The 11,631-nt window shown below is 50.6% G+C and overlaps 1 protein-coding gene across 1 annotated transcript in view; it reads right to left on the bottom strand.

Moving 5' to 3' along the window:
- Window positions 1-10,161, bottom strand: part of BMP7 (bone morphogenetic protein 7) — an 84,127-nt gene extending 73,966 nt beyond the window's left edge. The window contains exon 1 of the mRNA XM_036901903.2: window positions 9,209-10,161. Within this exon, the coding sequence (XP_036757798.1) occupies window positions 9,209-9,626 (418 nt within the window). The 5' untranslated portion in view covers window positions 9,627-10,161. The remainder of the gene's footprint in view (window positions 1-9,208) is intronic.
- Window positions 10,162-11,631: the final 1,470 nt, after the last annotated feature.

Raw genomic sequence — 11,631 nt, forward strand, 5'->3', positions numbered from 1 at the left:
CACAGTGATAAGTTAGTTACCATCATTCAACATTCAAAGTTAGTACATTATTGACCATGTCCCTTCTGCTGTACTTTGATCCCCTTGATTAATTTATTTTCTAATTGTAAGCTTGTACCTCTTTATCCCCTTTACCTGTTTCGCCCATCTCTGCCCCCTCCTTTGCCCTATGACAATCACCAGTCTTTCTCTCTGTTTGAGTCTATTTCTGCTTTGCTTATTCATTTGCTGTTTTCTAGATTCCACCTATAAGTGAAATCATGTGGTATCTGTCCTTCTCTGTCTAAATTCACTCAGCCTAATACCCTCAAGGTCTATCCATGTTGTCACAAATGTCAAGACTCCATTTTTTTTTTGTGGCTGAGTAAATATTCTATTGTGTGTACATACCACATTTTCATTCTCCATTCATCTATCAATGGACACTTAGGTTGCTTCCATACCTTGACTACTCTAAACAGTGCTGTGATAGACACAGTGCTACGTGTATCTTTTTGAATCAGTGATTTTGTTTACTTCAGGCAAATTCCCAGAAATTACTGGGTTGTGTGGTATTTCCATTTTAAGTGCTATTGGGGAACCTCTATACTGTTTTCCACAGCGGTTGCACCAACACTGTGGGTACATTCCTACCAACAGTTTAGGAGGGCTCCCTTTTCTCCACAGCCTCACCAACACTTGCTATTTCTTGTCTTTTTGACACTAGACCTTCTGCCTGGTGTGAGGTGGTATCTCACTGTGGTATCTCTTTTGCTTTGCATTGCCCTGATGATCAGTGATGTGGAGCATCTTTTCACGTGTCTGTTGGCCATCTGTATGTCTTCTTTAGAAAAATGTCTACTTATGTCCTCTGCCCATTTTTTAATTGGCTTGTTTGGTTTTTTGGTGTTGAGCTGTATGAGTTCTTTACATATTTTGGATAGTAGCCCCTTTTTGGATATATCATTTGCAAATTCCAGATGGAAATTTTAAAAGCTCATGCACAATTCATAGTGTATTTCCCTCTGGCACGGTAACTGGTGACATTTGAGAGGGTACCAGCTCCATGAGCAAGAGGATCTAAGCACCTTCTCTCCTGGCCAATGTGCACAGCCCTTACCAACCGGCGACAGAGCCACACCTTAATACAAGACGACAACAAACCTCTGTAGTTTTAACCTACCAAGACCGTAAGACTCATTGTTACCACATGATAACTTCATTCATGCTGACCAGACAGACAAAGAATCTGAATCAAAACTTAGTACCAGACCTTTAGCTCACCAATCTCAACCTGTTGAACCATGGACTCTGAAAGCCATCAAATTCCAACACGTTGAAAATTTCAGTGATAGCAAAATTGGTTAAAACTTGTCTTATTAATTAAAGTTGTGACTTTTGTATTACTTAATGACCAATTTGTAAAGTGTGTATGAACATTAGAATTTTGTGTTTATCTTTAGTACTTCCAACTTAAATTTCTAGTTTATGTTTTATAAGATCTAAAAATCCTAAAACGTAGTTATTGAATTTATTTCTATTAGGGTGTGTATGCAAACCTTTACTGGTGGGGGTGCATGATCAAAAACATCTAGAAGATGCTGCCCTGAAGCATCTTCATCTCATTCATGCACACAAGCAACCAGTATCTGAGCACCTTCTGTGCCGTAAGAATTCTGCAAGGCAGTACAATCATAAGATAGTAAGAATGTCTGAAAAAGCAGTCAAGAAAAGTGTCCTTTACCAAAGGCCAAAACACAAGTCACTGAACCCACAGAATAACTTTCTGTGTGTGTGCCTGCCTTTGTGTGTGTTGTTAAATTGCTGTGCAGATGACTCTGGGACCATTACAGAATGGTTCTAAGCCAACTGTCATGCTGAGTCCTTAGATTTTTTTTTTTTTCAAACTACATAAAAGCAAGAGAGAAGCTGGCATTACAAGACGGTACAGGCCTAACTCCAATGCTTACAAACATTCGAGTCCTCAATTTTGGTAACACTGCAAGTTTTTCTTCACAGCCAAATTTAATTAAGCCAGACAACAAAAGATTGGAACTTGAAAGCTACTCTAGGCAGATAAAGATGTGAACACAACATGTGACCTCAAAGATGCAGGGAAACTTAATACTGGCTGTCAGATTTTTCACACAGCATAGGAAGAACTAAAGGGAATTTATGGGAAACCTTGAATGAGAAAGCCCATCCCTCCTCTTGGGCCCAGAGACAGGGTCTTTCCTCTGGCTGCCAGAGGCTTCTAGATACACTGAATCCACACAGGGCTTTGTTGTAGCCTAACTCCACGTAGAGGAGCAGAGGCCAGTCTGGCACCTGCTCCAATAAAAAGTGGGGAAGCTGTGCTGTTAATGAATGCTTTGGACTTGTCACTCCCTCGAAGGAAGAGACAATTTGCACTTGGACCGTCTTCCAGAAAGGAGTGGGAAGAAACAACTTGGTAATGACTTTTTGAAATTAAAACCTTTTATTTTGAGATAATTTTTTATTTAGAAAAAAGCTGCAAAGATAGTACACAGAGTTTCTGTATGCCCCTCACTCAAGTTTCAGTTTCCCTAGTACTAAAATGTTTAAATAGCCACAGATGCTAAAAGCAAGAGGAAGAATAGGGACTAAACTCTATGTAACCTCAAACTGAGGCCGGTGTGCCCAGTCAGACTTCACCGATCTTGGAAAGAGGAGGGAGATGCATGTGCCCGCACAGCTTTGGGGCAATTTTCTTGATATCTTTAAAATAGTACGGGCTTAATCTCAGTGATTTAAGAGTAACTACCTAAAAACTGAAATTTGGACCAATATATCAAAGTGATAGGGATCTGGCCACCACAATAAAAAACAAGAGCTACCATTTATTGTGCAGCTATGCCAGGCTCTGCACATGTGTGGTACGATTTGATCTTCATGAGGATCTGGCAGGGAGGAGGTTATCATCCAGCTTTATACAATGAGGAAACAAACTCCGAAATGTTAAGTAACTTGCTCAAGGTCACACAGCTAATATGCAACCAGAGTGGAAACACACATAGCTTACAACACACAAGTTTAAGCTGTGTCTAAGGAGAATCACTGTGGATACCGTTCCATCCTCCCTTGCCAAGTCACACCCTCTGCTGTCACCGAGAACTTCCGTTACACAGCAGTGAAGCCCCCCACCCCCCCACTCCATATATCACCCAGAATTAGCTGCAAAGTGTCAGGAAACTTGGCCAGGCAGCCCCAAGTATCAGCGAGGGCTGGAAGCCTTCACTGTGAAGCTCTTTATAGAAAGCCGCAGTTGGCAGCCCCTGCTCCTGCATGGGAACAAATTAACATTGGCATTCCAAACACAGGAAAGGAAGGAAATTGGAGACACAGTTTATACTTGGCCAGCCCTTTGAAATACTGTACCATGCTACCGACATCAATTAATGGAAAGCAGGGTTGTGCGGAGAGGCTCTGGTTTGGAAATGCATTAACACACGTTAAACATGTTTGTACAGGAACCGGATTATAAGCACCCTGGCTCCAAAACAATAAAGCAATTACCCTAAAACTGGTGCTCTCTGAGTTGTCATTAATTCAATCCACTCCACGCGGATCAGCGAGGCTTTGCGCGGCTCCCAACAAGGCCTTCAGACACAAATGTTGAAAGGACAGCGTCACACATGCTACTCTGAGTTTCACATAAGGAAGTGTCAAACTTCGTGTGCTCCTAATAGCCCCCAAATCATAAACACTCTGCTTTCAAGTGGGGAAAAATACACAGTGGCAGCCCTGAGAATCATCGGCATAGCCATTTCATGTTGCGTTCAAGCAATTGTTCAACAAGGAAAGTTAACTACGAAATATCTGTTCCATATTAAGAAATACCAAGTCACATTTTTGTCAAGTATTATTTGTCAAATGCCATTTGCTGCAAAACTCAGAATTCAACTGCAGCTGAATACACAGCTAATACCAAAAGGTTCACATAATAGCCGTGGTCATACATGGGATCATTTGCAGTGAGAGAACCCCCCCTTCCTCTATAAACGGTTTCAGGAATTGGAAAGAAAAGCATCTGAAGCCCTGGAATAAATGAAGTACTGTGCCTTGAGCTGCCCTGTACAAAGGACCCAGCACGCTGGGAGAACAGACTCAAACCCACGAAAAAGGCAAGTGCCCGCCTGACAATCCTGTAAGAGTGCTTAAGAGAAAAGATTTTAGGTGATGTCGGCGAATCTCAACATTTCTGGCTTGCAGTGAAAGAATCAGCTAGTCTCCTTAAAGACTAGAATTCTCAGGCTCTTTCCCAGGGATATGCCCACCTGCGTGTGGCATCCGGAGTCGGCTTTGCAATGTTACTGATGTCGCTGCCCTGCTCCCTCACCCTGGTAGTGTCACCCCTCAAGTCCACATTAATCTGGGATCCATCAAATTGGAGCAATTTGGGTGTGCAAAGCTAAATGTGTTATCATTTTCACCACAAATTAACAGTTTCTATGTAAATATTGGTATTTCCTCACCCCGTGAAGGCGAGAGGCGGCAAAATGGCATCGGCACATTTGATTTAAACTAATTAAAAGCAGAGGGTCATGCAATTCAATATATTGATTTTACCAGTGGGACTTAAATCTTTTACAATAAGTGTACACAGCTGCAGCCACCATGTTTTAAAGGCTAATCCTCGCATTCCTTCTGACAATAACATGACAGGTCCCACTCATCCCTGCCTGTGCCCTAACCCCAGTGACACCGCCAGAGTGCATTAAGGCAAAGCGTTGCAGTGGCCTGCCAAAAACAAAAAAAGGTGGGGGGACAGCCCCCAGCTAGGTCTGAAGAATGATCACAAAAAAATGAATGTGGCCAGTCATTTGGTGCAAAAGGCTCTCCATTCAAAATATTCATCTGGTTAAACGGATGGGCAGGCTGGGGAAGGGTGGGGATGAGAGAGTGTTAGGACACTATGATTCCTGCGATGGGCCAAATATGACCTTACCCAATAGGGAAAAAAGATATTAAAGCAATAGGGGTGATCAATCAACTTCGATGGACTCTCCCTGGAATGAAGTCATCACTTGTCTCCAACTTGACCGGACATGTGACATTCGCTCACACCGCAGGCATTCCCGTGGTCAGGGGATCATGCACCAGCTGTGTTTATCTCGGCCGAGGCTTGAAACCCTACTATGAGATCTAAGGCCCCAAACTGTGGCTGACAAGGGCAGCATCTGAAAAGCAGCTTCTCCTCTCTGTGCAGTCATCTCTCAGCTGCCCTGCGGTTGGTTCTGATCTGGGCCCCTCCCTTATCCCTGCAATGGGCCACTCCACAGCCAAAGGACAACCCTGGAATAAAAACCAAAACTAGCCATGCAAGCTGGCATCCGGGACTCAGCCTTAACCCGCCCTGATTCCAGGAGGGAAATACAAAGAAGATCAAAAAAGTTCAAATCTGGGTCACACATATCCTTGGGAAAAGCGGGGGGGAGAAGATCTTTGATTTATAGAAGCAGGAAAATGAGGTTTAAAAGAAGTGATTTTGAAAGGGTTACTAAAAACACAGCTGTTGGTGCGCTTCTATTGCGAAGGCACTCTACAGAAAGAATGAAGGAAAGAAGGGGAGAAGCCTGTGTGACATCTATATTAACCTCTGGCTGCTTACCAGTGAGGGCCGGCGCTCCAAGTGCTGGAATGTGAAGCAGCCCCTTCCAAATTTTAACACAAGCCAGGTTACAGCTGCAAATGCCTGCCGCCCATGCTCCTTCGCCAAGCACTCCCTGAAGGAAATTTTTAAACTGTAACAGAATCTTTTTCTAATACTCTACAGTGGTAGGGCCTGTTCTTAAGGGGCAAAGGGAGAGATCTTAATGCCAAACACTTGTCAACAAAAAGGATAGCCAGATGGTATAAAGTAAAAATCAAACTTTTACAGCCTTCTCTCTGCTCTTCAGCTACATTAACAAAAGCCACTTTTTTTTTAATACAGCAAGTCCAATGTGATAGTTTTCCAACTTTCTCTTTTTTTTTAATTTAGCTTCAAAGATTAAACAAATTTGGTTCCTTCATAACGTGGACCAGAAATTAACATGCGTCACACACCCCTAATGCCAGTCGGCTTCCTTAGAACATTCCCTAAGAGCTGCTGGGTTTCTCCAAAGGAAGAATGGCGGGGGGCGATCCTTAGATTCCGTCTGCAGCATTCACATTGCCTGGGGACAATTTAAGAGAGGGTAGTCTGTTTTAAATTCCAAAATTAAGTCCACAGAGACGAATCGGGGGCTTGTTAATCCAAACCAGTTTACAAATCTCGCCATTGAACTTAAGGGGCCCAGGCTGGGCAGATGTGCATCTCCCTCCAGCAGCCCAACCAACTACCATCACCGAGGCTTCACAGTACAGGCTGGTCTTTGTCATAAGGTGGGGGCTGAAGTCCTCATTCTGGTTTTGTCATAAATTCTCTAGTTCCCTCTCTAGATCCCACTCAGCCTGGCAAAAAGCTTGAATTCCAAAGAGAACGACTTATAGGAACAAAAACCAGTTTGGCTGCAGACGGAAGAATAAACGCACCAGGTCTGCAAAAGCCTTCAGAATTCAATCAGAGGTTCCCAAGCCCCGCAGGACAGCAGCGGAATGCAGCAGAGGGAGGAGGGGCAGTGGAGAAAGTCAGTTTCCCCTCAAGATCTCCATCAGCAGCACCCCAAAGTCCCCCATGTCCTCCCATTGTAAGTAATGGTTTGATATGGATAAATGACATCTTCTCACTCTTCCGTAAAGTAAGAGGCTAAACACACCTTTAGAAACTGTTAGCGATCTATTATGATTTGCAGTCCAAGGAAAAACAATGTGTTCTTAGCCAACTTAGCTTCCAAACAAGTCGGCTACATACTCCCCTCCACCCCACTGCCACCCCAAACCCCTCCGGAGTATGGAGAAATTCCGGAGCCAGAAGAGAATGGCAGGGACAGGCATTCATTCCTGTGCAGTTGCTGGCAGAAATTAAAGGCAACCTTAGAAGCATCTATCAGAAGAATCCTACCAAACTGAAGTCTAAGTCTTCCCCCAACTAATTACCTCGAGTTTTAGGGACAGAAAGAGAAAGAAAACAAGGTCAGGGCACTCTGTTAAAAGCCACTCCGCCATCTAATTTGGAGTGATGTTCCAGAAAGCAAGACCTGAGAAAGTCAGGACCGTCCCACAAAGCCCAAAGCCAGCCCAACTGATTAAGAGGCTCAGACAAGCCGGTCTTTGTCCTTTCAAGATGAAAGAAATGGGGCTAACGGGGTTGAAAGGTGTGTGTAAAGGCAGAGGAGGAAACCACCCAGCTGTGGCCTTCCCAAACAAGTCCCAGCTTGCTGCCACTACCAAGGGGGAGCACAGCCTGCCCCAGGTTCCCAGAGGCACCCAATCTGCAACCTGGTGCTTCTCTGGGGTCGGGGGAGCCCCAGACCTGACTGTGCTCTTGGTCCATAAGAAAAGCTGGGTGCTTTCTGCACTAGGTTTGCAGAGCCTTCCACAGAAGCCAGGGCTTACAAATACCTTTTTAATGACTCCAGCCAAGTTCTGAAGGCCGCCACTGGGACCTGCTGCATTCAAGGGTACCCAACAGAACAGAAGATGCCATAAATCCCCCGGCAGAGAAGGCGCCCTAGTTAACCCCCACCTTCAGGATGACTAGAGCTGCTTTAATTATATGCATGTACTTGGAATTTTTCTTTAGTTTCTGGTATAGGTCATAAATACACATTGTAAAATAAAATTACACGGACAACAGTGCAGTGAACAATCAGACCCCAGCTCCCACTCCGAGCGGGAGCCCCAGTTCTGCCCCGCCCCCAGTAAACTCTATTTCCAGTTGGTGTTGTCCTCTCCCAGCGGGAAGGGATGATATACGAGCACACGCGTACCCTCACTGGTCTGCACCTTGCTTTTTCCCACCTCATACATCTTGGAGAATGTTCTAAATCAGGACATGTGGAGATGCGTCGTTCTATTAGGCTGCTTAGTACAATTCAAACTTTCTCTAAGTTATTTTGGCATCTAAAACTCCCACTCCATGCTCTCTGAAACTCGAGTCACAATTTGATTTGGGGCTGTTATTAAGGACAGACAATGGCGTCCCGGGAACTCCAGGAACCTTATCTGGAGCGGGAAGCATTAAGGTTGATCCTCCCATCTCCGCGCCCCCATCCCCGGCCCCGGGTACCCAGCGGGGGGTTTTCAGTATCATTATTTCCATGTTGACACAGCGCGGGTGAGCGTTGAGTTTGCTGTCTTGACTCCGTTTGGATTTTCGCAGCAAGTCACACATGTAGAATGAAAGCGGCTAGGAAACAGCGCTATCGGGGTGTGTTATCTCGGAAACCAAATATTTGATCATCAGCCCTACAGCGCGCTGCCGGGGGCTTCGTATAAACAAGGCCGGTGAATATGCGTGCGCAGTTGGAGCGGGAGCCCCCGCAGCAGCGCCGGCCTCGGGTCTCCGGGGCCATCGCGGCTCCAGTCGCGAGCCGGGTCCCCCAGCCACCCCCAGCGGCGTCTGTCGGAGATCCCGAGCCACCCATTCGCCAAAAGCCGCGGTTTTGCGCGCCACACGTGATAAACGCTGAAAATGGATTCTGCCCGCCTGGGACCTATCATTAAATATTTAAAATAGAAAACTCGCAATAGCAACAGTTTTTCCCCAGCTCCCGCCAGGAGAGCTGAGAACGAGGGGGGCGCCCGGCGGCCAGGAGAGGGGCGCGTAGCACGCGCGAGCGGGCGCACCGGGAGGGGACAGGTAGGGCTGTCCAGGGCCAGGACGGGGGCGCGACGCCCGCGATGCCAGGTCCGTGCAGGGCTGAAAGGAGCCCAGAAAGGGCGGGAAGGCTGCCTCACCGATCAGGGCCCTTTAAACCCAGGTAGCGCAGGCCACGCTGGGCCCGCGCGGCTCACATGACCCAGCCCCGCGCTTTGAACTGAGCCGCGGCCGGCTCGGCGCCTCCAGACCCTGAGGTGCCGCGGCCAACTTAACCCAGAGGGAGTTCCGGACCAGTTTACACCCCAAAGCAACCACAGGCCAAATGAGCCCGGGAGCGAGCCCTACCTGGGGCAAGCACTGCTTGGGGTCCCCGGGCCGGCGTAGGAGACCCTCGGCTAGGCGTGCGGGTTTGCAAACGGCCGAGTGGAAAGACGGGCGGACTGCCTGCAAGAAGCGGCCCCCTCTTCGTCCCCAAGCGCCACCAGTCTTGGCGGCTCACCCTTCCCTCTTGCCCTCACTCACCCAGGTTGACGAAGCTCATGACCATGTCGGCGTCAGTGAGGAAGTGGCTATCTTGCAAGCTGGCCAGAGGGGGGCCCTGGGTGCTGAAGACGGCTTTGTAGGGGTAGGAGAAGCCCTGGCCGTCGGGCCCGCTGCCCTCCTCCACCGCCATGGCATTGTACAGGTCCAGCATGAACATGGGCGCCGAGTTGTGCTTGCCCTGGAGGTGCGGGCGCGGGCGATGGGGCAAGCCCAAGATAGAGAGGATCTCGCGCTGCATCTCCCGCCGCTCCTGGCTGCGGAGGCGCCGGTGGATGAAGCTCGAGTGCACCTCGTTGTCCAGGCTGAAGTCAGCCAGGGCGGAGCGCAGCAGGAACAGGGGCGCCCAGAGCGCCACGAAGCTGTGCGGCGCCGCGGGGCGCAGCGAGCGCACGTGCATCGCGCCGGCTCTACGCGCAACCCGGGCACCCGGCACCGGGGCCCGCGCCGCTCCAGGTGGCTGAAGGGGGCAGGCGGCCGTGCACGCCGCTCAGTCACTTGCTGCAGACGGGCCCCGTCGCGCCCGCGCCGGACATGGCCCCTCCCCGGGCGGCTGCGCTCTGCCCGGACCCCCGCCCCCGGCTCGGCGCTGGCCCCGGGGCCCCTCGCCCCCACTCGCCCAGGCGCACCACGGGGCTTGGAAACCGGCTTGAGCGAGCCAGCCAGCGAGCCAGAAGGCGGGCGCGGGTGGGAGGAGCAGCCAGCACACCCAGGAGCCGCAGTGAGCGCCGGGGAGGCAGCGAGGCGGCGGGCTAGCGAGCGCGCCCCCCTCCCGCTCCGCCCGCGCTCTCGCTCTAGGGCGGTGGCGAGCCACCCTCGTCCAAACTCCGGCGCCCAGGACAGGGGCCCCGCGTCGCTCTCCTGGCCCTGCGCGCCCCCGGCCGCACGAGAGGCCGCCTGGGGAGCCCCAGACTGGTACGCGCTGGGCCCGGGAGGAGGAGGAGCACGAGCGTCCAGGGCCCCTCCCGCGCTCGCGGCCTCCCACCTGCCCTTGGCCCCGCCCTCCCCCAAGCTGCGCCCAATGAGTTCATTCATCCTGCCAGGGCGCCCTACAAATATCTACCGCGTGCCCACGGGGTGCCCAGAGCCAGGCCCGGCGCCGCGGGGATGCGAGGCGGGAATCCGAGCCCACGCTGCCCTCTCCGCATTCGCGGTGGGGACAGGGAAGGAGGCCTGAGGGGGACCCTACGGATTCCGGCTGCAGCAGAAGCAGCTGCGGGGAGTGCCGAGGAAGTCCGGGCATCAGAGGAGGCTCCCCGGAGGAGGTGACCTCTGATCCCTCTCCTCTCTCCGCTCCTCCCTTTAATCCAGCCACGTGAACCCCTCCTCACCTCCCCGAGCTGGTCACCATCTTGTCTTTGCATCTATCATCCCAATGCCGGGAACTCTCTCCCTCTCTCTCCCTCCCCACCACCCGTTCTTAACTAGCCTGTCCAAGGGTCCACCTCCCAGCGCCACTCAGGTGCCACTTCCTCCCAGACCTGCCAAGACAAGGTGGCTCGCCCTGCTCACCCCCACACTGTTTTATTTTCTTTAACTCCTGTCAGTCTGGAAATACTGTTTGAATTCTTCCTGCCGCCTTTATCATCTTCTCTCACACTAGACGTGGAGCATCCTGAGGCCCAGGCGTGGCTTCTCTCCATCGCCCTTGAACCCAGGGCCTGGTACCACGTGGCTGCACAAGCATTATTCGCTAAATGATTGAAGTTATGTGAGCTGGAGAATTCCTCTCCACCCCTCCCCCATGGGGCACCATTTATTTCCACCTCTCCTCAGCCCCAGACAATACCCAGGCCCCACTGCCCTTCCTGGTCAGCCAGGCTGGTAGTGTCTGGAGCCTGCAGCTGGCCTTGCATCCGGGTCACCTCTGCCGGCTGTGCCCTAGCCCGTCCCCTCATTCATTCATCCCACAAACACTGGGCTGCCCACGTGGAGCTCAGTGCACCCTGGGCATGGACACAGGTGCCCCAGACAACCTGAACCTGCTGTGCGGCCTTCTGTGAATTATCACTCACCTGTCAGAGCCCCTGTTCTGCATCTGTAACAACAGGGCAAAATAACACTTCACCAGAGCTGCAGTCATTTCAACCATGCTCCTTCCCCTCTTGGGGCTGCCCAACGAGGCAAACCCACAAGCCAGTCGCTCCCAATATGATGGGTAGACCCATCTAGATAGAAGGTGAAGGGCTGAGGGTGGACCCCTGTCCACTGCCCTCCTTGGGGATGGGGGTGGGGGGCGGTGGAGGGCAGTCTGGCTAAGCCTTACTTGGGAGCAGGAGAAAGCTCTAGGGCTGGTAAACAGGAATCTGGTCTTCTAGAGTTTTCTGGAGTGGAGGTGGTTCTGCCATGCAGACTTTGGGGGCTTCTGGGGAAGGGCCACATGGGTGGAGAGAGGAAAGCAAGGT

This window comes from Manis pentadactyla, chromosome 5 (assembly GCF_030020395.1).
Source record: "Manis pentadactyla isolate mManPen7 chromosome 5, mManPen7.hap1, whole genome shotgun sequence".
Lineage (NCBI taxonomy): Eukaryota > Metazoa > Chordata > Mammalia > Pholidota > Manidae > Manis > Manis pentadactyla.